The sequence below is a fragment of the Acomys minous genome (genome assembly GCF_964271855.1).
Source record: "Acomys minous genome assembly, chromosome: 2".
NCBI lineage: Eukaryota > Metazoa > Chordata > Mammalia > Rodentia > Muridae > Acomys > Acomys minous.
In genome coordinates this window covers 111,279,094-111,306,113 of record NC_140484.1, presented here as the reverse complement: position 1 = coordinate 111,306,113, position 27,020 = coordinate 111,279,094, and the positions used below count along the sequence as shown (strand labels likewise).

The 27,020-nt window shown below is 39.8% G+C and overlaps 1 protein-coding gene across 8 annotated transcripts in view; it reads right to left on the bottom strand.

Moving 5' to 3' along the window:
- AKAP13 (A-kinase anchoring protein 13) overlaps positions 1-27,020 on the bottom strand; it is a 281,857-nt gene that overhangs the window by 153,942 nt on the left and 100,895 nt on the right. For all 8 annotated transcript variants that reach the window (XM_084801414.1, XM_084801408.1, XM_084801407.1 and 5 more), the window contains exons 4-5: positions 22,132-22,428; positions 12,264-12,447 (exon numbers count right to left, since the gene is read on the bottom strand). In XM_084801414.1, coding sequence (XP_084657540.1) covers positions 12,264-12,447; positions 22,132-22,428 — 481 coding nt within the window. The remainder of the gene's footprint in view (positions 1-12,263; positions 12,448-22,131; positions 22,429-27,020) is intronic.

Sequence of the window (27,020 nt, the reverse complement as noted above, 5' to 3'; positions counted from 1 at the left end):
CATTTGAGGCCCATCTGCTCTGCAAAGTGAGTTCAGGACAGCTAGGGCTACACAGAGAAACCCTGTCTCGAAAACCAAAAGAAAAAACAAGCAAACAATCAACACAAAAGGTTAAATACCAAGTAACTTACAAAATGCAGAGGTGATATTAATTCTCATTTTTCTGTGATTTTTATTTATTTAAGGTAAGAGGAAAACCTAGATACTTGTAAGATGCAGCAACCTCAATAAGTACTTAAAGTGTATTATTTAATCTCCATATCAGTATTTACAAACAGTATTATTCCTACGTAGGGTAAAAAAATTGAGTCTCAGATATTAACTCATTTACTAAAGGGGTAATATATACACTAGCACTAATCAGTCTGTGATTAAAATCAAACTTTGCCCCTTACAGTTGTTTAACTTAGGCTGAAAGATGACCTCTTTGAGCATACAAATTGACATAAAATTGGTAAGAATTCCTTTATAAAGTGTGGTGATTAAAGAGTTTAATAAATTACTAACACTGGGTGTACAGCTGAAGTTAGCAAGCATTAACAATTCCCTACTCAGTGCACACCAATAAACAAGGAGGTAGCACATCTGAATACACGTTGCGCTAGGTCCAAAACCTGCCCTCTCTCTTTGTATATAATGCTGCTTTTGGTAAAAAAAAATACTGGTTTGTTTGTTTGTTCATTTGTGGTAGGAATGCCACAGAAGGAAGTACCAAGGGTCATTCCAAGGCAGAATCAAGAAAAATTGTCTTTAGGGGGAAAATTCCTCTTGGTGAGTCCAAACGGCACCCACTCCAGGTAGAATATTTTCCAATACACAAAAACATTTTTTCCAAGTCCATCTGCCGAATTACTCAACAGCATGGTAAGCACTGAAGACATTCTAATGAAATGCAGCAGAAATGGCAAGCCCACATTCTCACTGCCTAGATGTTCCAAATAAAGAGAAGCTAACCAGGAAGGCTGTTGGGCTGGAAGTCATGACCCCCACGGTGTTCTCCAACACCGGCCTGACTGAAAAGGAAGAAAGCACTATGTGCCGTACCAGCTCTCCTTAAACTTATCTATGCTGAACTGAGGCTTCCCTAGACGCCAAGCCACAGGGCACCTAGAGGAGCATTCAGAGCGCTAATGTTTGTCCTGAGATGAATGATTTGGATTCTATATTCTAGAGGTTTTTCAACTGTTATTTTAAAAAAGGAAGGCCTGAGAAGATTGGGGTTGGGTAGGGGAGAAATGTCAGAAAAGTGGGAGTAAGTGCTGTCATTACATGAACCATGAAGTGGGAGTGCTGTTATTATATGAAATTTGTTTGAAAATACTTTAAAAATAAAAAGAAATGGGAAAGGTGGCTTTCTTATGGCATTAGCTTAAAATTAAAGACATACAAAGAGATGAGTGAGGGGAAGATGGGGAACACCCAGGATACACACTATTTCCTTTTACTGCTAGTATTTATTAGTTGCTTAACAAATGTCAGATATCAAAGCGTGCAATGTACCCTGCCATTTATTCTCTTAGATACTTGTGACAATTACTATTATCCAAACTTGCAGAAGCGAATGCCGAAGTATACATTATAATCCTTGACTACCTTAACCGACAGCCCAGACAGTAAGTCTGGGCTCAGTCACTGGAAGATGGTATCATATCACAATGCCATCCATCATAACTAAAGGCATCTGAAAGTTATTTTAAGAGACTATCAGAAATGCTGGCCAAAATCAAAGTGCAGGTTAGAGATATACAAAAATAACCTGAAGCGTGAGAAGAAAAATATAAGAGGGTAAAATAACTTCAACCTGAGGACAGAAAACAGACCCAGAGAGTCCAGTGTTCAATCATAGACAGTCAATTAGGCAGACAGGCTCATTTTTAAAATTTTTAGTTTTCTCACATAGTAAAAACTCAAAACAAAATCAAACAGCAAAGACGTGCCTTCTGGTTTAAATGGCTTATTCATTGAGACATAAATGTACAATCTCTGTTGGTCTTACTGAAATTTAAATGACAAATCTAAACATGAAAATGTGAACACCATTGTACTGAACATTAAAATCACCTGATGAATAAGCTTTATGTGCTGTTTGCCTAAAGTTATCCGTTCCATTAGCACCAAAGTCAGTTGTCATCATTGCCTGTTTCTTTAAATTGCATTTTAAAATAGTAAATGAGGTGTTGCGAATGTACAAATTTTAATATTTTCAAGAGCATATGTGCTCTAAAAGGAAATGTGTTTGTAAATGCTCTGGAAGATATTTATAAAGATGTTGACGTGTTCTGTGTGAACCATAGAATGCAAATATAAATGTTCTGAAACATGAGGGGCTGGGTCAGCACAGGAAACCATTGAGGATTTGTTTCAAATGTTCATACTGGTCTTTTTCTATTATGGATAAACTCCCAAAATCTTGCAGAAAAGATAACACCAAATAGCATGCCACTATATTATAAATGCACTGTACCTGAAGTCTATCTTCTTTGTATTGCTTTCAAATTCAAATCTGGATACCTCAAACATACTACATTTCTAAACAGTTAAAGTTTAGACAAGTTATACATATTCCAACATTCAGATATTTATTCAGTATTTATTATGAGTCTAGATACTGTTAATATATTGATGAAGAAACAAGAGATACCAGGTCCTACTAAAACACAACTTCTTTTACAAGGGATTACAATTTGTACTCCTCATATAAGTCATCAGGAAACGCTCTCAGAGGCAATGATGATAACTGACTTTAATGATAAAGAGTCAGCAAGTGGTGCTAAAGGAACAAGTAACTTTAGGCAAACAGCACAGAAGACATAAAGAGCCTGAGGTGGCAATGAGCAGGCCAATGAGGCCAGGGCTAGTATAGCCGTGCAGGTAAAGCGATGGGAATGGGGGAAGTGTTTATAAACTGAGGTCTGAGAGTTATGTAAAAGAACAGTCTGAGTCCTGATGGGAACTAGGACTTTATTCTTAGTGGTGGTGACAAAATACTGATAAGATAGACAAAAGAGAAAATTCTAAGGATGAAGTTAACAACATTAGCTGCTTAGTAGGAAACCAGAAAGCACTAGCCACCTTTAATCCTTACAAGTCTGGGGCTAGTATCGCTGTATTTACATTGTGCATGTATGGAAATTTAGGTTTGAGGGGTAATTTGCTTCCAAAAACCTAGCTAGTAAATCAAGGTCAGAAACTATACACGGACTCAATTAAAAAACTGTGTGCCTCTCTTCTTCCCAATATTACCTATCAACTGTAATAGCTTCAAATTATGGCCACATACAAACTACACAAAAATTTGATATAATATGCAAGAGAAGTCAGTCAGACATATTAGGTACTTGTTTTTATAAATTTTACAGGATTCACAACATATTCTTCAATTATAGAATAATACAAACTAGAAGTCATCCTCTAGAGATAGTGGTATAGTATTCATATTAAGTCTATAACAGGCACTAAACCTAGGGGCTCTATAAATTGCAATTCAGCAAAATTCAAAATGCCTCCAGCAGACTTCACTGATCCCAACTAGCCTAGTTGCTGCACAACAGTCAATAATTCACCTCTCTACCATCTCACCTTGCAAGTTCAAAAAGCAAAACAAAACAAATATTATCAGGCTTAATGCTAACATACATGTAAACCTCCAACAAATTAACTACAAGGAAATACACTTTTCTGGGCTTGGTAAAACTGGTTATTCAGGGGAAGTTCCATTGCAATAAAAAGCTAGTGAGAAACAGCAGGGAAGAGTAATAATATATCAGTTTGAAAGCCAATACTTACACTTGTCTTCCCAAGCACCATGAATATCTCAAGCCCATCCTATTTGGGTTCTAGACTCATCCTATCACTTTAAGAAAAGACAAAAACACTCCAGCCAGCCCTCTCAAGTGGGGTGTTGACAAGGAACTGCAACAGCTGGTTCCTTATTTGAGAGTTCCTGCAATACCCTTCATGAAACCACATGCTATAACATTGCCAAACCTCAATGAGGTTTACAAAATCAACCACCACTGTACTAAAATGGAGCCGCACAGTCTAAATTCCAGAAGAGGAGCAACTAGATCAAGGGGAAAAGAGCTATTCCGCTCAAAATGGAGCTATCACCTTAGCTAGGTATCATTAGATAAATATTCACATATATTCAGAGTCACTAGAAATTTTACTGCTTTCCTCTTCCCCTGTTTTCAGGGGATGGAGATGGGGGGTGTATCACTTCACTGTTCATTACTATAAGGAAATTTATCAGGCTGGATAGGTACAAATGAAAAAGAGTTATTAGAGGAGTTTAGAGGCTAAAAGTTATGGTAAAAGCATTGGCTCTGGGAAGACTCTCATGGTGTACTAACGGCATAGACAAAAGCCAAAGAATGGCTTGGGGGTCAGGACTAGGCTTGTATAAGCAGTTCTGGTTACAAGAGATGCCCTCATCTCTTCCTAGTGTGGTCCTCTCAGACTCTGGGGCGGTCCATTGTGCCTAAGCTTCTATGATCATTACACTGAAGATCAACATATGAGCCCAAAACCCTATCCGAATCACAGCAGGAGACAGAACTGTCACTGTCCCCTAAGTAACCAGCACAGGAAAAGTACTAGGGAAAAGAAAAGCCAAGAAGACACAATTTGAGCAAGTGCTGTCTATCATCAGTACCAATGTCTGTCTGTCTACCACAAGTGTAAATGGCCAACGAGCAAAGGAATGCAAAGGCTACACCTTCCTATCCATGAAGCTGCTCTGATACAGGAAAGAAACACTCTCCAAGCACTTCCTAGATAATATAGGATACAAACCTTCTTACCTGCTTTTTAACACAGAAGTTCTACTGGCAAAAGTCTAGAATACATTACAACAATTAGTGATTATAAAAACTGATGTCATTAATTGCAGCCACATACTGGCTAAGGAATCAGAGGAATAACAGACAAGATATAAGGGAGTCAGCCAGAGCAATGTCAAGCTGCTCCAGACCCTTCTCTCTGGCCATTATTTTAGAGCTAAGTCTGCATATCCATTTTGTCTTTTCACCTCTTGAGCAAAAGCAATGGCTCCAAACTTGTTTGGTAACAGATAAGCTATTGGGATCCACTTATCAAGTCCTTGAGAGGACCCCAAAAAGGCAATCACAGTCTTCACAGAGCACCTTGTACATACAAGTCCTGGGTTCTGCTGTGAGATGTGTACACATAAGTAGATATTCAAAATGCCTGATTCTGGACTCAGGTTTCATATTTAAGTGCCTCAAAAGGAGGACTCAAAACCTTGCAAACATAACGCCCCCTGGGAAGGACTAATACTTCCTACATTAGCTGGTACCCCTAGTACTTATGAGGCTGGATCTCTGTACTGCACATCTACAAATGTCATCAGAAGACTTCAGGCCAAGTTTAGTTGTTACTTTACGGGCCTGTGATGATAGGCAAGGCACTTCATTTCCTTCGCCTTGGTTTCCACAACTATAAAACAGAGAGATAACAGCATTTATTCTACCCATCCACCAGGCTTTATAACATGCAAAAATGTAAGGCAAAAGCTTAAGTGTAACTAACCATAATATAAAATCCTAATGAGTATTAAGAATGCAAAGTTATTACAGTGAGGATCTTGTGTTCTTCAGACAGAGGCTGGGGCTAAATGGAAAGCAGGCAACCTTTCTGTAGTTAAATACTATTTAATTCTGCATCCTAGCAGTCTCTCTCTGAATTTCTTCTTTTTTCTGTCAAATTTCTATACAGGGAAGAATGTTTGCCTTGTACTTCCACTGATGTCTGTATAAAGCCACTTTTTATGAATCTTTCAGGAGTTTTTTTAGTTCTCTGAACATCCATTTTTCATCCACAAATCACAAATAACATTTACTTCAGAAAGATCACTGTAGGAATAAAATAATATCTGAAATGTATTAACTATGAATTCTAGTACAACACAGGCATTCAACAAATAATTACTTGTTGAATCAATACTAAAAATCAGATAGAGCTTACAAAGATAAATAGTTATAAAATTGGCTCTTATTAGCAATTGAAATATCTCAGTTCTTTATGTTAATAATCTAGAGTTAATATTCCTAAAAGAAACTCCTTCTAAAGACAAATGCACTATAAATCATTTTAAACTCAACCTGTGATACTGCCTCAGGGAGGAAGACTCCACATTCAAAAGTAGCTGCTCTGAAACTGTCTCCATAACAGCTTCCAGAAAGCCACAATATACGTTACAGGAACGAATTCTCAGCAGACCAGCCAGCTAGAATTTGAGTTGCACAGTAGAGCAGCCTCAGTTTTATCAATGCCATTATACAAGGTTTTAGGAGACTTTAGTGTAAATCACCACATAGTTCAGTGAAGTATCTGCACAAACTTCAGATGGCTTAAACCACTATGTGACTGAGGCAGAGCAGCAATAGAGGTGGAACAGTTTTATTTATAAAAGACACAGAACATAGGCTCAGAGTGGAAGAGCTTTTCTCTAAATCACACATACACATGAAAAAGCTAAGACTTTACTAAAGTCTTTACCTCTCAGCAAAAACTCGTAACACAGTCTCTCTTCAAACTCCAGTACTGATACCCTTTTATTTATTCCACACGACCTCCAGAATCTGGAAACTAAGGCGTAATCTCTGCACTACATACTCCATACTAGCTATCATTTGAGGATGATGAAACAGTATCAGCCTGTATCAGATGAAGAAAGTAAAACATGAGAGGAAAAGAAGCTTAATATACCTATAATAAGATGCTCCAACATGATAGAGCCAACATGCTACCAGGTCTGACACCTAGAACTGCTCCTTGCTCTCACTCAGTGCTGTCTTTTCTACAAATTGTCCACTTTCTAAAACTCACTCTTGATGATATTGAGAGATAGGAGTCAAATCTGGTAACAAATGGTTCAAACTTTTCTTCTTAGACCGTTCCAAGGATACCTCACCTAAGGTCATCACCTCTTAGAATTCATTAAGCCAGGAGCCTGCCAACTAGAGTTCTGCCCCTACTCTATCCATCACTGACAAGCGAGAGATCCTGAATAGAAACTGCAAACTGAGCCAGGCGTGGTGGTGTACACCTTTAATGCCAACACTGGAGGCAGAGGCAGGTGGAAAGTCTTTGGGCTGGAGAGATGGCTCAGCGGTTAAGAGCACTGTCTGCTCTTCCAGAGGTCCTGAGTTCAATTCCCAGCAAACACATGGTGGCTCACAGTCATCTGTAATGAGATCTGGCTCCCTCTTCTGGTTTGCTGGCTCACATGCAGGCTGAATACTGTATACATAATATATAAATTAATTAAAAGAAAGAAAGGAAGGAAGGAAGAAAAGAAAGAAAGAAAGAAAAAAACTAACTGCGAACTGGAAGAAATGACTACGCTTTACCAGAAGCTGGAGCAGGACTATATTAACTCCTCTGAAGCTAATAATATTTTATGGAAGATAAATTTCAGATAATAAATGGACTCACAGTAATAGTATAAGATCAAAATGAGAGTGACTAGTCAATAAATATCCCCTTTCTTTTCACTATACTATATGAAAGTTGGTAGCCATAGGTTACAAAAGAAAAAGAAAACTTAAAAAGTATCCTTGATGTGACTCTGTGGTGACAGCAGGGCACAGTGGCTACTAGCTAGTGAGGCAGAGCTACAACATTTGGGGTCCAAGGCCTCAGTTTGAAGCCGAATCCAGAGGAAATGAAAGGGAAGATGCATCAGGATGTGTACATCTCTCCACACAGAACCCCTCATCTTCATGGTCCTGATGTGACTTACTCCATTATCATAAAGAAACTGGACAGCATATGAAGACTGAGGGTCATATGTGAATGCACAATATAAAGAACCTGGGTATACTTTTTCTTATCTGCAAATGAATTACCCCAGAAAGTACAGAACTCAAGGGTGGAGAGATGGCTCAGAGATTTAGAGGACTTGTTGCTCTTCCAGACGACCCAGGTTCTGTTCCCAGAATCCACATGGTGACTCACAGCCATTCATAACTCCAGATCCGGGAATCTGATGCCCTTTTCTCAACTCCACGGGCATCAGGTATAAGTAGTTAGTGCATATAAATACGTAGGCAAAATATTAATACACATAAAATAAATATTTAAAAAATAATTTAAAATATTTAAGGTGTGAAACTAATTGAATGAACATAAAAATTCTTTTTGTTGAGAACGAGTTGGGATGTGGGAACTGAACTAAAATGTAAAATTATTTGGAAAGTACAAAAAGATACCATATGGTCATAGTGTGCCCTTAAGCCTCTATGAATGATATCATTGTAAATAATGTCACCTGCTTATGTTTGAAATCATACAATCTTGGTGGGCATTTCTGTTTACTTTTGCTCAGAATCCTTTTCAGTTTATCTTCCTGCTGCTGTGGAAAAATAGGCTGAAAAAGCTACTTAAGAATTTATTCTGAATTAATAATGATGAGATATAATAGATACTGATTTACATTCAGAATTTTAGATGTTCTGAGATAGGAAAGATGTTTTCTTCAAGGCTATCAAATATAAATAGCCAAAGCACTAAGAATGTAACATTTGTCTCATTCCTCATTGTATCATGGTTCTTCTTGCTATAGGTAGTTTATTATATATACATATGTATGTAATAATATAAATGTATATGTAAAAAATAAACAATTATTTAAAAAAGAAAAACAAAAGAATGTATTTGGCTCATAGATTCAGTCCATCTCGGCAGCTGGCCATACAGCATTCACCATCAGGAAACAGATTTTCCACTTACATGACTCAAGACTCTACTAGGGAACGGACCACCTACAGTGGGCAGTTCTTCCTACTTAAATAACCTGAGTCAAGATAATCTCCTCTAGACGTGCTCAGAGACCCATCTCCCAGGTGACAGTAGATTCTCTCAAATTGACAAGTATAGTAATCATCACAGACTAGAAGGTAAATAGCTACTTAGTTGTTTGGTTTTTTGTCTGTGTTTTAAGTACAAAACCCTTCTTCAATCTGGTCTTAATCTTAAAAAGAGGTTACAAAAGAGGCAGGCTGTGGCTGAGAGATGTTTCAGTAAAGTGCTTGTTGTGCAAGCAAGAGATCTGAGTTCCTATTCCAAACACCCACATACAAAGCCAGGCATGGTGGGCTATATCTCTCACCCTGGTGGATGGAGACAGGAGGATCAGGATGCTGCCCAACTAGTCTAGCCAAAAGCAGACAAACAGACACCAAGTAACAAAAAGCAAGCTCTAGTTTCAGGGCAAAGGAAAAAACAAAAAAACAAAAAAACACCCTTTCAAGTGGAGCAATAGAGGAAGTCACCCTGGGCTGGCCTCTGCCCTCCACTGGTGAACATACTACATATACACCTGAGAGCTAAGAATGCAGCTCAGTCATAAAAGGTACCTGCTTACCATTCCTAAGGCCCTGAGCTCACTACCAAAGCAAGGGGAAAGAAAAAGAATGCTAGAGAGAAGGGGACGGAGACAGAGTGGACCAGGCCTATATGGAAGAAATGTAAAATGTGAGGGAAAGACAGGCATGTTATCGCATGTCTAAAGAGGTTAGTATACACTGGGAGCTGGCAACATGCAGTCGACAGCTCTTAACCTTCATGAGTCTGCTGAACAGCGTTTTACCACAGAATGTCCATAGCTCACCTGTATTTAAAGAACTACGGGTCCCAGCAAGTCTACTCCTCAAGACTCTTGGTAAAGATCCCACCAACAGAAAGAGCAAGGAACAGCCTGTTAGGAGATTTGTCACCTATTTCAGGGTCACTACCTTCTTACCATAAACCAGTTAATTTGCTTCTTTGTAAGTAATTTGCCTGTTTCCTCTCTAATAAATGATAACCCATTCCACGCCCACACATTCTGTCTACATGTTTGTTTATTCATATGCTGTTCAACATTTAGGTTACTTCTACCTTTTAACTTCATTTGTGCCCTTTTAAAACGGCAACAAAAAAAAACCCCTCTACATATCTGCATATTTATGATGTATGTGATTTCTTTACTATGTGTATTCTGTATAAAAACTATTTAAATCAACCCACTTAACATATCCATTACCTTAGCCACTCCATTTTTATGACGAGAACATTTAAATCTCTTTTAGAAATCTTAAAATATACATTATGATTCTGATATATACTATGTAACACAGCTGAATCATTTTTGGTTTTGAGCCAGGGTCTCTCTACATAACCCTGGCTGTTCTGGAACTTAATATGTGGACAAGGCTGACCTTGAACTCACAGAGATCCACCTGCCTCTGCCTCCTAAGTGTTGGGATTAAAGGTGTGTGCTACCATTCATGCCCAGCTCACAGCTGCAACTGTAGGATATTGTATGATATTAAAGAAACTAGATGCAGAAGGGCACTTACGTGTGTTCTGCTTATGTGAGGATGGGGGTTCTTAGAATAAAGGAAGTAGAACATACGTTAACTAGGGGATGGGGAAAGAGAGAATACAGAGTGCTTCATGGGGTACAGGTTTCTATGTTAGTTCATGGTGATGGTTACATAATATTATGAGTTATGTAACAAAAACTGGCCAAAAGAGAGAGACCTTCCCACAACAAAGAGGGGGAAAATGATCTCTTCTGGCCCACCATCATGCTGAAATTCTGGCAAATCCTAATAAGACTGAGAGAATAAGGAGAATCACATCTACTTTTTAATTGCCAGCTGTGACTCAGCAATTTTCCTTGTCTGTACGATAGTGGCCACCCAGAACAATCCATGCTAAGGGACAGAGATCTGCAAGAAGATGGCTACCCTCTTATCAAAGTCCTCTTACTTCCATTTCTCAGGTTGATGTCCCTTCATCACCCACCTTTAAGATAAAGTGTTAGCGACTTTCACTTTTCTACAAGTAACTGACACTGTGTTTTGAAGTAAGCAAAAATCTCCCCAAAATAATTAAACTCCAACTTCCAAGTCATGCTGCAATAACTGTCTCATGACACCCTGTGCAAACATATTATGAAGCTGTTGCAATCATATAATTTCTCCATTTGAGAGTAGCCTGTAACAAACTCCGCTTTCCAGTAAAACCTCAGCAGTAACATCAAATCTGGAGGAACTCATAGCAGCTACTGAGTTAGCTGTTTCGAGGTTTAGAACAATGCCTCCTCGCTGAAACCATGAGACAAACAACAGAATGAAACTGATCACTGGCCAGACAGTAAGTATGAAGGGACACAACAGACTGCACTCTGGAATGCGAGCGCTCAAGTGTCCAAAGCTCATCCGAGATGAAGCGGGCCCCTCCTTCCACTGCTGCATCTTGGCACTCAATGCAATGCTGTCTGCAAAGATGGTTCTGCTTGGCCTGACTCGGAAAGTTAAAAGCTTGGCAAATGAAAGGGAAAAAAAGAAAAGAATTCTGCTTATATAACTGTAGGCTATTTAAATTCTATGCCCTCTTCCTAGGCTTTCCAGATTACCTTGTACACACGTAACTAATAATGACGTGGAAATGCAACTCAAAGAAATTTGACTCAAGCAAAGCAAAATATCTGAGCATCTGGAAGTACTGCCTCGGTTTACAAGGGTCCCTCAACACTAAAGAACAAGGAACCAATATAGTTTTGGCTCATATAATATGATCATAAAACTAGTAAAAAAAAATATGGTAAGCAAGAAAATATTCAATGAAAAAGCACTGGCTACTCTGAAGCATTTACTTCTTTTTTTTATAAAGGGGGGAAAAAAACTTCAATGTTTTGACTACTAGTCTTCCTCTAAAGGAGTCTTTAAAGAAACACAGAACTGAACCCAAAGACAAACAGGATTTCCTACTGCATATTTCCACAACAATGTGATTGGTTTTAAGTGCTACTCATAAGAAACCACTGCTCTTAATTTTATCCACAGAAACTGTCTCAAACCAAAATTCAACTGTTTACCATATTTTATATTGTTATGACATCTTACTATTAATTTCTAATTAGCTTGCTCATGTCTTGAAGATATACTAGGAAAAAAACGTGAAACAGCAGAACTGTTTATCATATAATATATACACAAGTAATGTTACACTACCTCCACAGACGAGATCTCATTGAATTTTCAATAAAACACAAGCAGTAAGCAGCAGTGAAAATAGAGACAGGAAAAAGAAAAAATGGTAACATGACTCACGCTGGTCTCTCAACAATGAAGCAGTTAGCAGGAGCAAGCTTACCGACCTCCGTCTGTGGCAGGCAACATACAGAGCCAGTCGGCTGAACTATTATGAACTATGGGGTGGGGCTAAGTGACAAGAACGGGAACACTTACTCAGTCAGAAGCTGGTGAAGCTGGTGATGACCTCGTTCCAGGGCTAGGCTCACAGGCGTTGCCCCTTCCTTGTTGTGGATGCTGAGAGCTCCACGGCCACCTGGCTTCTGTAACAGGAACCATGTCAACCGCAACAGTCCAAGCCGCACAGCAAAATGCATAAGTGTTTCCCGAGGGCCATCATCTATAAGTTGGGATGTAACAATAACTGTCAACAAAGACCAAAAACTCTACAACAACAGAAAAAGACAAGTTTGGGTAGACACCGTTGCCTCCAAATATCTAGGATCCTGAAGGTAAACTGTTACATAGAATAAACTTTATTCCAGGTAAAATTGCCTTTCAAGTAAAGACAAACTAAAGCTAGGAAAAAAAAAAATATCATCCAAACTCTTCAATAGCAAACAAATAACCAAGAGAACCAAGCCATTTCTAAACTTTTTCAGAAGGTGATGACAGCTCCTTCCATTAAAAACAACAATAATAGAAATAAATGCAGTTCCTTCCATATGATGGGAGCTGCAGGGAACAGTTGTCAGAACTAAGATGGGTATATCCTGAAGGGTATAATTACTTTTTAAAGTACGCTCACACAGGAGTTGGCTAGTTAAACACTAAAAACAGGTTAGACTTGTTAAGCACACACAGGTCTTTAGTTCCTCACACTAAAGGCATATCAAATTGCTGGCACGACCAGCTTTGTGTTTGCTTAATGAGAAAACGAAATGAATCTTCAGGTACAATGAGATGAACTGTAAAACTACACTAATAAGTTCTGGAGAGGAACCATGTGCTTGGTTTTATTTCCCTTGAAATGAAGGGTCCTTCTTGGCATCCTGGGCCACTAAGAACACGGGTAGAATTGAGAAAGGTCTTGACATCAGACAGAAGAGGGTTCAGGCCTGGCCTTACAGCAGGGGTGGCTAGGCATGATTCATTTGCCTCTCTGAGCTTCACTTCCATATCCCTGGAGCAAGACACTATCAGCTCACACAGAGACAGGGAGATGAAATGCTAGCCGAGCGGCTGGCTGTAGGTTCTCACTCTCACTCCTGCCAGCCCTCTCCCCTTTCCCTATTCTGGCCCTGTCCTTCAGATGGCGTGTCAACTTCACTAGCAGCACTTTTGCAGGCTCATCATCTTGTGTGAAGACAGGTGTAGGGCTAAAGCACTGTCAGACTTCTTGGATGAATCGCAGGATTTTCCTTTCCTCTGAGATCTTCAGATGCTCCAATATGTGAATATCACAACAGGAATGAACACACTGTTGAAGATATGATTTTACAATGAAGTGCAATGCTTTTGATGAACTTTTTTTTTTCTTCAAGACAGGGTGTCTCTGTGTAGCCTTGGCTGTCCTGGACTCACTTTGTAGACCACACCAGCCCCTCTGCCTCCCAAGTGCTGGGATTACAAGTATGTGCCACCAGGCCTGGCTCCCTGTGGACAATTTTTAAAAGATTTAGTTTCTTTAGGGCTAGTGACTTTTCCTGTGAGTGCAGTGCCTCAGAGAAGAGAGAGGTGATGCCCTGAACTACAGTTACAGGCAGCTGTGAACTATGTGACTTGTATGCTGGGAACTGACTCAGGTCCTCTGTGAGCTCCTAACCACTCAGGTATCTCTGTTCAGCCCAAACTGCAATGTTTCCTAAGATCACACGTTACGTTGTGTATGACCAACACAAATTTCATTACAAGCAAATTGGTCTTTCATATCTTTTCTCTCCCACAACTATTTATACATGAATCAATTCAGAGTTTGCTTGAGCACGGACAGAGACTGGGGAAAACAGCACAAGAATAGAATGCTTGCTGGGCAAACATGGCTTTAATACACACTATTCTAAGAACTGAACCCTACTCCCACAAAAGCCCACAGAATAATGTCCATGAAAAAATAATTATGTTTCCAAGCACAAATATTAATAAACAGTCCCTCTGAGGAAGTGGGGAAGCCAGGGAAAAAGGCAGAAAGAACTAACGCCATGGATTAAACACTGACTTGTTTTTTATGCCACTCACAACATTCTGACAACCCTATCAAAACACCAAAGGGATAATAAGTACTTACAGACCAGGAAATATGTGAGTATGTTTTTCAAATCTTTATCAGGTTAATATCTCCTCAAAGTAGCTTTCTTTCCAGGCTCCACTCTTTCATGTACCTTTGCTCTGAGTCACCATAAGGCCAAATGCACCTTATATCATCCCTCTCTTCAGCCCCACTCCCCATTTCTATTATTAAAATACATGTAACTTGAAATAATGATGCAATTACCAGATATGCAACAACTTAGTCAGTCCTATGATAAATGTTCTCCTATCAATATATTTGCTCTATCTACTATTTTTCCTTCCAGATATTCATCAAACCATCTTACTTTTTACACATTTCAAAGGAAGCTGAAAACATCAGACTAACTGGATGGGTATACAAACTAGAATTCAATACATGGCTGTAAGTTTAAATGACTAAGATAGAAGAAAATACAAGTACAACACTATCATCTATCTATCCATCTATCTACCTATCTATCTATCTATCTATCTATCTACTTATTTTGAGACAAGGTCTCACTATGTAGCTCTGGCTGTCCTAGAACTCACTATGTAGACCAGGCTGGCTTCGAATTCAGAGATCTGCTTCCCCGGTGCTGGGATTAAAGGCATGCATCACCACACCAGGCACATTTGATACCTGTTATATCAAACTCCCATCAAAATATAGGACATTATGAACATCATGCCAAGTTCCTTTATGCCCTTTTACGGTTAGGGCTTCATTACTAGAGCCAACCACTGCTTTGAATTTTTCATGTTTTTTGCCTATTCAAAAGTCCACATAACTGCACATGAATGATGTAACCAACTACCCAAGTGTCATGCCAACGAGAATACCAAATAAACCTTGAACAGTGGGGGGGGGGGAAGTCCACATAAACAAAAAGATGTAGTAAATCTTCTTGTATGCGGCTACTTTCATCCTTCCTGAGGTTTTCCACGCTGCCGTCATGTGATGTTCCATTTTATTGTTTTGTGGAGCCACCCCATACATACATCTCAGAAAGACTAAATAACCATCATGTGAATTTGGTTCAAAGAAGAGGAGGCAAAAGTAAAAGGGAGAAAGAGATTAAAATATAAATGGAGTTTTACCTATAATGTTTTGCTGTAACAGCCTAAGAGCTCTGACCTTAACCTCTACCTCCCAGATTGTTTCTCGCCCTTTTATCTCAAGTTTAATTGCACAGACCCAATAATTCACACTCAATTTCCATTTGCTATGGCTCCGCAGGCCATGATTTTTGCTTGTGAGCTTGGTGGCCAGGGAGCTCCCAGGGTCTGCCTGTCTCTAACCCCCAACACTGGTGTTAGAGACACAAGCTACCAAACTTGCCTTTTTATGGGGTATTGGGATCCAAACTCAGACTTTCATGTTGTCCTCCTGGTTGTTTCTCTTGCAGGCACATTTAGGGCCCCAAAGAAATGTTTCATACAACCATGTTGTCTGTGCTCCTTTTTGACCACTGTGTTAATTATTTCTCCCAGGGTTGTGATCAAAATTCCTGACAGACACAACTAAGGAAGGGAGGCTTATTTCGGCTCTTGGTATCAGAAGTTTCATTCAATCGCAGAAGAGCAAACAACAGTGCTAGAGTGTAGCCAAAGCATATTCACATGGCAGCACACAGGGCAGCAGTTAGACCTTGGCTGCACCTTCAATGACTTGCCCCTAGTGACCTCTTCTACCAATGAGGCCCAATCTCCTCAAGTCCCCATAAACTTAAAAATAGCGCTAAAAAAGTGACTCATTCTAGTTTGAAACAGTAGCAATCACACTTAAGTGTAAAGGTCTCTCAGAGGAGGACAGCAGAGGCCTCTAAGTCACAGCTTCTATCTGCTCTCACGCTGGATGTATTCCACACAGCTCCCCAGCACTGCAAGAAAGCTGAGGTACCAGAAGGCATTCAACCACAAAGGGTCTGTTGGAAGATTTTAATCTTTTTCAAGTTACATTTCCTGAATAAACGGCTATGGGAGTCTCTGGAAGGTGTACTAATCAAGGACTTACTGTTCCACCCCATCACTGTACCCAGCAAATCCTCTTCACGGCTCTTTTTGAACCTGTAGCTGTGAGATTCCGTAGTCGCCACCCTGTCCACTTCTGAGTGCTGGCCTATAAATAACCCTGCAGACCCACAAGCGGCAGTAATAGGCAGTAATGTTTACACTTCATGAGGAATGGAGACATCCTTAGGAGTCAAAAGATGGGCTTTGAAGAAAAATGAGAACTGTGGCAATGACAAGGCCCTGGAGGCAGCAAAACCATTTAGAGCTTCTACCTGTAGTAGGAGTCCACAGTTATGCAACCTGTCCCAAGTCAGGGAAAACTCCGAAGCAATCTTTCTACATTTTATTCTCTTTTTCTTTAGCAGAGAGGATAGCTAGAAAAGTACAGAAATAGTAGTATAACAGGGTCAAACTTTATATGGAAAGCTATCAAACATCCTGATAGGACTGTGGGAATTAAATCACATTATTAAGGTTGATCACATGATTAAAGTCAACCAGTGAGAATGCAGCACCATTCGTCTTAAATCTGCTATCATTCTCTCTACCAAAATCATGAGTATGACTGCCACCTTCAAGGACACCTACATCTAATTTTCACTTCCTTATACAATACAAAGGATGAAAAATGGAAATGTGCACTAGGATCTGTTTCTCCTTGCTTTCTGTACAGGAAATATCCAATGGCACTCTATGCCACCTGAGAGTTAAACTGATGGCTACTATACAGTGGTCTTCTAGGAGAAACCACTCAACTTACTGTTGTCCTTAACCATAGAGACACTGAAGAACTAAGACAACTAAATATTAAGACTTGGAAAATTCCGGGGTTGGGGGAAGAGTGTTGTGCTGCACAATTCACCTTCCACCTAGATGAATCTTTATTACCTGCAAAGCAATGAGGAGATGTCCTAATATTAACTTGAGAACAGAGAACATCTGAAAGAAATAGAATGGGCAAGTGCAGCACAGGTGGCTGGCCTTGTGGTTAAGAGCACTTGCTGCTCTTGCAGAGAACCTGGTTCAGTTCCCAGCATCGATAGGGTACCATCTGTAACTCCAGTTCCAGGGGATTCGATGCCCTCTTCTGGCCTTGGTGGGCACCAGGCACACTCAGGGTACAAACATACACACAAGCAAATTACTCATAAAATAAAATAAAACATAGCTGGGTGTCATTGTGCTTGCCTTTAATACTAGCAGTCAGGAGACAGGAGCAGATGGAGCTCTATGAATTTTAATCTAAGCTACTCTAGTTTACCCAGAAAGTTCCAAGATAGCCAGGGCTAAATAGTGAGGTCCTTTCTCAAATAAGCAAATGAATGAATAAAGAAATAATGGAATATTTTAAATAAAAAATTTCATTTTGTTCAAATTGAAAGCTAACTTCAGCAAAAAGTAAGAGCAAAGGAAAGCAACCCTTTTCTTTGAAGCCCCTTCCTCTTAGGACTAGCCTGTTTATCCTTTCATGAGACTTGCTATTGACCTGGTAACGCTTATCAATGTTTTGTGCCTTGCAAAGATGAGGAGATAGTGGTCACGGTATTTTCAAAACAACTAGCCTATAAACCAGTACATACTAGCAGGTTACACTCTTGTCTACTTTTGTGATGAAAAAAAGTTAGTAACAATTTAATGTTTTCCACAAACTGCCATAATGAAGCCAGGATTTAACAAGTTAAACTCTAATTCCTTTGTTTCTTTCCATTAAACAACAACAACAAAAACAAACAAACAAACAAGCTAACCCAGGGCTTCTTTATCTTCATGCCTAAGGTTCAGAAGGACTGTGAAATTTGTTACATATAAATGTTTATGAGCAAACAGCTATCTAAATCTTTTTCCTGAGGAAAAGTAGGAGCTACCTTCAAAGGAGTCACTGACCTGGGGGTGAGAGTTGGGATGAAAAGCACTCATTCTCAACAATTAATGAAAGGATCACCCATAAAGCTTGCACACTTCCTTTGTACAGTATTACAAGTATTACTCCAGAACAAACTCAACAGCAAGTGGCTCTCTTATGTAACAAGACATCCTGCCTACCTCTGTGTTCACCCCAGGTACCAGGCTAGTTCCACAATTAACTACATAACATGATTGGTGTAAACAGAGTATTCCATTACTCTCATCCTGTAATCGCAATATAGGCTCTTCACTTAAGTTCCTCTATCCTAATCTCAGCTAATGTTCCTAAATTCTAACACACAACTGAGCAAACTACGCTGCAGAATGTGACTGAGAAAGTGAGAAATCAGATTTACGATTCCGCTCATTAACTTATATGTTTAAAATTAAAAATCTTTATATTATAAATTTTAACAAGTAAAATGGCTCAGTAGGTAAAGGTATTTGCCACCAAGCGCAACACAGAAGTGCACACGTGTGCACACACGCGCGCGCGCTCCTACACTAAAAACTTCACTTTATAGAGCTCTTCAGTCCTCTTAAGTTTTAACATGGGCATTAGAGTCTTGTAAACTACCACTAAAACAGGCTGCAGAATAATTCCAATATTCACACATAAGTCTCCCATGGTAAGATTTTTAAGGTCAGACTGTTTCTCAACTCCCAGTCTATGGGAACTACTGATTGTTTTTAAAAAATTATTTATTTTTGTTTTTTCAAGTCAGGGTTTCTCTGTATATCCCTGGCTGTTCTGGAACTCTCTTTCTGTAGCCATCGATGGCCTTGAACTCACAGAGATCTACCTGCCTCTGCCTCCCAAGTGCTAAGATTAAAGGTGTGTGCCACCACTGCCTAGCAAATTTTATTTTTATCTTAATAAGACTTTTTTAGAATATATAAGCAGAACTATATATTCTATAATCTTTGGGAACTGATGCTCAATTAAGCATAAAGCATTCAAAGTACATCTAAGTTGTTGCACATATCAATATTTTGTTCCTTTTGAACTGCTGAGTGATGTTCAATTGTAGGGCTATACCACAATTTGTTAATGCTCATTCAGAGGGAGGGATGTGAGTGGTTTCCATTTTTTGGTGATACATGATTAATACTGCTGTAGACACATTTCTATATAGACATTTTGGTGAAGACATGCTCCCATTTTATTCTTCTAGGGTAAATGCCCTAAAGTGGGATTCTGGGTGATATAAGAAACTACCAAACTTCTTCAAAATATCTATGACCTAACTTCATATTTTTAATTTTAGCTACTTGTGTCAATCATTCTGGGCACTATGATAAAACATGGGATATTCAAATAACTGAAAAAACTGACTCCTTTGTGTGTGTGTGTGTGTGTGTGTGTGTGTGAGAGAGAGAGAGAGAGAGAGAGAGAGAGAGAGAGAGAGAGAGAGAGAGAGAGAGAGAGAGACAAGTTTTCGTATATCCCAAACTGACCTTGAACTCCTGTTCTTCCTATATCTACCTGTTATGGACAAAAATTACAAGTGTGCTTCCCCACAGCCAATTTATGAGGTGCTGGGGATTGATCCTAGGTCTTCCTTCATGTTAGCCAAGCACTCTTCCCACTGAGCCATGTCTTCTTTGGCTCATGGTTTCAGTCTGTGAACTGGTTCCACTGCTTATAGGCCTACTGTGAGGCTGTAAATCATGGCAGAAGGGGCTGGAGAGATGGCTTAGCAGTTAAGAGCACTGGCTGCTCTTCCAGAAGTCCTGAGTTCAATTCCCAGCAACCACATGATGGCTCACAACCATCTATAATGAGATATGGTGTCCTCTTCTGGAGGGCAGGCACACATGCAGGCAGAACACTGGATACATAATAAATAAATATTTAAAAAGAAAAAAAAATCATGGTAGAACACCATAGTAGAACAGAGCTGCTTTTCTCAGGGTAACCAGAAATTATAAAGGGGAAACACCTTTACATAATATACACTTCAAAACATACCGTTAGCGATCAACTTCCTTCATCCAGGCCTACCTCCTGATAGTTCAGCCAGGAATTCATCAATGGGATTAATCCACTATTAGGGCTCTTGCCCTATGATCCAATTACCTATCTCTTAGTAACACCACTAACTGGGTCCCAAGACCCCAAAAAGTACCCTTGGGACACTGTATATCCAAACCATTATACGCACTCTAACAAGAATGTAATAATATTTTGTAGTTTCGTACTTTCCTAAGAGTATATGAATTAGCCTTTGCGAGTATCACTTTAATCTTAAGAAAGTCTAGGAATAGTAGAAGTACACAGTGAATTAAAGCTTGACAGTTTCCTCTGGTCAAAGACAAGGAAAGAAGGTACTGGAAAAATGACTCAGCAGTTGAGAGCACTTCCTAGATCTGATAAGACCAGGGTTCAATTCCCAGCACCCATGTTGGGCAGCTCACAAACCAACTGTAATATATACACGACCCCCACTGTGGGGGAAGCTGTTTAAAAGCAAAAAGACATGTAGCCTGAGGCCCAGGGCTTCTGACTTTTGCTTCTCTAACTGTGCTTTTTGGTCATGAGAACATGATCAAACTAATTCCTGGGCCTTCTTTAAATAAGAAAGAATAAAAGTGTAAAACGAATTATTGACCACAGTAATACAGTTGGCAGGAACTCTAAGGAAGAATCAGGATACATCAATAGGCTCTAAATGTCACATAGTTGTATATTAACGTCTTAGTGGCATAAATGTTTCTTGAATACTGTACTTATAAGAAAATGAAAAAATAAAAAGTTTTCTTCTAGATTTGACTGTCCATACTTTTTCTTATTTTGCCTGAATGATCCAGTTTTGGTGGTATTTGTTACCTCCCTCCGTATGTCCCTGAAGCATGGGACATACCCTTCTGCTTTTGGTCAGAGCTTACCTTTAAATCTGACTTACCAGAATAAATGCCAGCAAAGGTTTTCTTACTATTCGTTCACTGGAGGAAGAATCGACTTACCTGATGGTCTGAAGGAACAAGAACTAAGCCAGGCTTTTCTCTTAGGAGCTACCTCCTCCTGAAGAGGGAGACTTGCTCTGCTCAACCTACACAACACTAGAACTGAAGCTGGATACTTCAGACACCAAGTACGATCATATGCTCTTTTGGAGCTGAGTAAAGCGTAAGCAAAGCCCCTATCAGAAGCCCTAATGCTACTCTTCCACAGTTGCTCTCATCAGTACTGAAACAAACATTTGAGTGCCACGTGGGACATTTCTACATTTTCCTCAACTGTATTTGCACACTAAGGATAGGAATAGGAAAGGATAAGATTTATAAACCAAGGCATATTTTATTAAGAGTATATGCCATTTGTGGTCATGACATCCACGTATCGTCTGCTATAAGAGAAATTATATGGGGGGGGGGAGGGGAACCCTTGTCTAATTAGAGAGATTTATTTAAGTATTTATTATAACAGAGGTTCTTTGTTTTGCTTTTTAATGTAGTCCCTTTAAGAACCTTCACATGGAGAGCCATAGAATCAATACTCTGGCCAAAGAATCACTGAGTTTCCCGAAGCTTATCTTGAGCTCATGCTTCCCTGACACACACCCCTATAGCTGCTTCCTACAACTCCATAGTATTTTTACAGAACCTCAGACACTGCAACAAAAACCCATCCTTCTAATTTTGTGGATAAACAACAAAAGGTTACTCTGGTATTCTCATGAAGCGTAAATCGCCTGTCTTGCTTGAGAAGCCAATCCAGACCCACAGAGACTTGCAGTGTACTTAGGCTGTGTCTCAGAGAGAAAAGAATCCTCTGTCCAGGAATTCTAACCTACTCAGGCACTGCACGAGACTTTAGCGCAGTGATCACTTATTTAAAAGCGAAAGCAGGGATATCCCAAGGCAGTTTGAGAGTTCCATGAATTCTCACCATTCAAGGTGTGATCTGTCCCTAACACATTCCACTCTGCCGGCAGCTTCAGGTGTCTGAATGCCAGAGCAACCCTCTCATCAAGAGAATTCACATCTCCAGAAGGGGGTCCTGATCGATCAAGGAAACGTGTGAAGTTCAGAGCCTGCTGATTTCCAGCACTGGTTGCCAGGAACTGAGCTGCATCATAGGCCTCATCCTGGACGAAATGGAAGTCTTCTTCAGCTACTACAAACACAGGAAGGCCCTCTTTGGAAGCACAGAGTAGCACCTTCACTGTCTCACAGCAGTCATGACCTAAAGAAAGCACAGGCAACAAAGAAAACTGAATTGACTGATGAAAGAAGAACCCTAGGGGGGTGCTTTTAGCTTTTTTCATGGCACACAAGATTTCTCCTTCTAAAAGAAAACTTCCCTTTCCCAATTTCTATAAATTTTTGGTTTTCTTCTTGTTATTTGCAAATATGAGTGATAGCTTTAACAAATGGCAAGTAAATATGAATCCCCGCTTTCACCATTCTGGTAACACAATACGCAGCAAAGAACAGGCTGTATCAACTAGTGCTGTAACATTTGAACATATTACAGAATGAAAGCTCTAGGATTTGAAGGTCCAGCATGCAATAGGCAGTCTAAGGCTTACTGGGCTGAGTTAGATTTGAACTAACAACAGGAAAAACAAGGAAATGGGAGGAGCCACAGATAGCTCCGCACCACCATACAGTAAGCTAAAGAATGTAGAAGAGTTAAAAGGATACGCTTTCATGTTACTAGCAAATCAAGTTCCAAAAGTTACAGAAGAATTGTTGCTGTCAGGTACTATTTAGCTGTCTCAACCACTAAGGCAGTAAGCATGTCAATCAAATCACCTGATTCAAACAAAGATGATACAATGCTGTGGCTACAAGCCCAACCCAGAATATGAAGCTGACTGTGCTCCCCACCTAGAGCAGCAGGCACCCTGTGACCTGAGATTAACTAGCAACCACATGCCACTGCAAGCTCCAGTAGAACCACCTTCTAAGACATAGCAGCACGAAGCTTCTGTGAGTCAGTGTTCTTACAAAACAAGACTTTCTTCTGCACATTTTCCTGGCCTTTTAGAAGTATTTCCAACACAGAAATCGTATTTAACAACACATACACTGTTTTTCTCAATTTTCTAACACTGATATCAATATAGTTATATGTTATAGCTATAGTTATATGTTACTCCTATTATCTCTATGAGGGAGAGAGGGAAAGAAAATGAAAGTAATGTTTTTGCCCACATACTTAAAAAGAATAAGTTGTTTTTCCATTTGCTTTTCCCCAGAATCTTCCTTATATCCTTTGCCCTTGTGACACAACACAGTTCTAACTGCTGTGCAAGTCTGTATTAATACAAAGGGCTTAGTAACCAAATAGCTACTGTTTGGTTTATCATGTTGGTACAATGGGCATTTGGTATATCATTTTCTCTATGTAACAATCTTATGGTAACCAGGTCTTCAAGAAGTAAAGTAGTATGCCTAAGGCCCACAGACATTACAAAGCAGAATCTATTATTTATAGTAAAAGCTGACGTGAAAGAACAAAGCCTATTACATTTATTATGACTCAAGAGCTTTGTGCCAAATTCTGTAAATAGAGAAGAGAGAATAATACCAGGTAAGCTACTGCCTGAAGAATTTGAACACCCAGAATGACAGTCAGCATATCTAACCGTGATGCTATAATGATGGATCCAAATTGAAGTATGATTTCAAACTGAAGGGACCAGACCCCAGGAACCTTTTGTATACTGCCTTAGAGACTTTCTTCAGCTGATAATCCGAACCCTAACAAAACTTTAAAACTTGTTGTGCCATAGAGAAGCACTTGTTGTGCTATATTAGCCAAAAAAACAAAAACCAATGCTCTTAACCCATGCAAACAGACTTTATTCTTTCTTTCCAATCTCTTTCCTAGACTTTTGCACAGATACAAACCTGAAAACTTGAATTAGAAAGACACTGGCAATGGTATCAAAAGTAAATATTATCTATTGGTCTATATACTACTCACCTTCTGTGTGTACACACATACAGAACCAAAAACCAATGATAAAACAATAATGCTGTATTCAAAGCTGTGAAATGTACAAGTATTCACAGAAATATATGTCTGTGGTTGACAAGGTGACTGCTTACCTGTGTAGAAGCAAAAGAGGAGAGAAACAAGGTAATCAAGGAAAGAGGAAAGAAGGGGGAAGAGAAGAGGAAGAGATTGAAGGTAGGAAGGAGGAAGGAAGTGGCTGGGAAGTACAATTATCTCTGCTGGTTTGACAGAAGAATCCATTAGCAGATAAAGAGTGCATAAGTCAGCTATTGTCAGATCTACTCATGAAAACCTAAAATGAGTTTGTGAAAGGTTTCAGATATGGGTTTAAGGGAACACTGAGATTAACTGTTGTGGTACAAAATTTACTGCAAGAATTATTAGTACTATACACAGATAGGAAGCTAGACAACTGCATGCTAGGGGGCTCTGAAGAGAGGAATCAAATCCCCGTGGCAATGTCAAGGTCCTTTGTTACAGTTCTCAGTTTACAGCCATGTTAGGTCCAGGCATGTTGTCTAGGATAGTTATCCACTTCTTTTTCACACATAAATTCACAATCTGAAGAATAAATTATTAATCAGCATTAAGTAAAATATGCCATAAATTTAAAAACTGTTCAGTATAATTATAGGCTTAGGTCTAAAACAACAAACTATAGGTTAAAGGTGGAAAGGGAGTTTTTTGGGTAAGTTTTGTCAATTGGAAAAATTACAGATCAGGAATAAGGGGTTGGGTTGCAGACTGGCTCGGAGGTTAAAGAAAGCTCCAGCTTGAGGAAGGCCCAGGTTTGGTTCCCAGTACCCACACAGAGACTCACAACCACCCACAACTCTAGTTCTGGAAGACCCAACAAACTCTTCTGACCTCCTGTGGTAGTGTGAGTGACATAAGGCCCCCACAGGCTTATGTATTTGAATCCTTGGTCCCCAGTTGGTGGAACTGAAGAGCAGTAGGAAGTGTGACGTTAATGGAGAAGGTATGCCACTGGGGTTAGGTTTTGAAGTTTCAAAAAAGATCACATCATTCCCAATGCAAACCCGCGCCCCGCTCCCCTGCTTGTGGATCAAATGTGGGCAACTGCATCAGTATCATGCCTACCTGCCTGATGCCATGCTCCCTGCCATGCTGTGAAATGGACTCATTCTCTGAAACTCTAAGCACCCAATAAACTCTTCTATAAGTTGTTTTGGTCATGGTGTCATATCACAGCAATTGAGACGTAACAGGGAGTAGGCTATTGCTGTGAGAGGCCTGAACATGCTGTTTTCTGGAGCAATGTGCAAAAGTTTGGGACTCTGAACTAGAAAGGGCTAAGCAGGGTTTAACAGGCCACTCTAGTAGGAGCCTGGAAGGCAACAGTATTAAGTGCAATGCTAAGCTATGAAGGTCGAGGTCAAGAGGTTTCAGAGGAGAAATATACTAACAAGTAGTCTAGAGACTATTCTTGTGAGATCTTGGCAAAGAATGTAACTGCATTTTGCCCTTGTCATAGAATCTGGTGAAGGCAAAATCCAAGAGTTTTGGGCTAATTTCATTAGCAGAAGAGATTTCAAGACAGCCTAATATTGACTCTGTTGTGTGTTATCAGTAACGTCTTAAGCAGGTCTACAATGAAAATGAGGAAAAAAGAAATACAAAATATTCATTCTGAGGAGAAAAAGAACACCAGGAAATGAAATGTTAAAACCAAGGCTTATGCTGAAAGAGACATGGAAGGGATGTAAAATGGAATAAAGGGAGTGGTATACTGGACGAACAACTGAACCTTGGCTAAGCTTCCAACTTGAAAAATGAAAGGGTATGAGGAATTACCTTTTCCTAAAAATCAACAACAAATATAACTGAAAGAGGAAGCTAGGCTCCAACCCAAGCACACAAACTAACATGGCCATGTGGTTAAAGCTTTAGAGTCAAGGATACAGGAGTAAAAGGGCTGTAGAATGTTCTTCCACCATTAAGGAGAGCCCCCTAAGACCAGGAATCTTGCAGGCAGGCCCTGTACGGAGGCCCTGAGAGACCAATGTATACGGCTGTGCAAATGAAGCCTGGACTACATTGGAGACCCCAGGATGTTAGAAGTACCAGAGCCACAGGATGTCTGCCTGGAAAAGTTGCACACAGGAAGCAGAACCAGCCCAAGAGAGAGAAATGTGTATTGCAGTCCACAAACTGGAAGGGTAGAGCCATCTAAGCCCTTTGATATCAGACACTAAACCACAGATTAAATGTGCGCCCTACAAAGGTTCAGTCAGCCCTGCTTTGGTCCAGTTTTTCCTCACTATGCCACCATTCTCTTTTGGAGTGGTGGTGGTGGTGGTGGTGGTGGTGGTGGTGTGGTGTGTGTGTGTGTGTGTGTGTGTGTGTGTGTGTGTGTGTTTAAACTGAAAGACTATGTAGACTTTTCAAGTTGGACTAAATGCATTTTGCTTTATGATATTGTCACAAGCATATAGAGAGCCAGAAAGCGGAATGTTGTAGTTTGTATAGGAGGGTCCCTATAGGCTCATATGACTGGTCCTCAGTTGGTACAACTATCTGGGAAGGATCAGGAAATGTGGTCATATTGGAGGAGGTGTGTTACTGGGGTCACGCGTTGAGGTTTCAAAATCCCACACCCTTCCCAGTCAGCTCTCTCTGCTACTACTTCAGCACCTGCCTGTTACCATGCTCCCCTCCATGACAATCACGGACTCAGCCTCCGAAAGGATAGGCCCCGAATAAACTCTTCTCTAAGTTGGTCTTGGTCATTGTCCTCTGTCATAGCAACTGAAAATTAACTAAGACATCTCCATAGGCACACAAGTGGT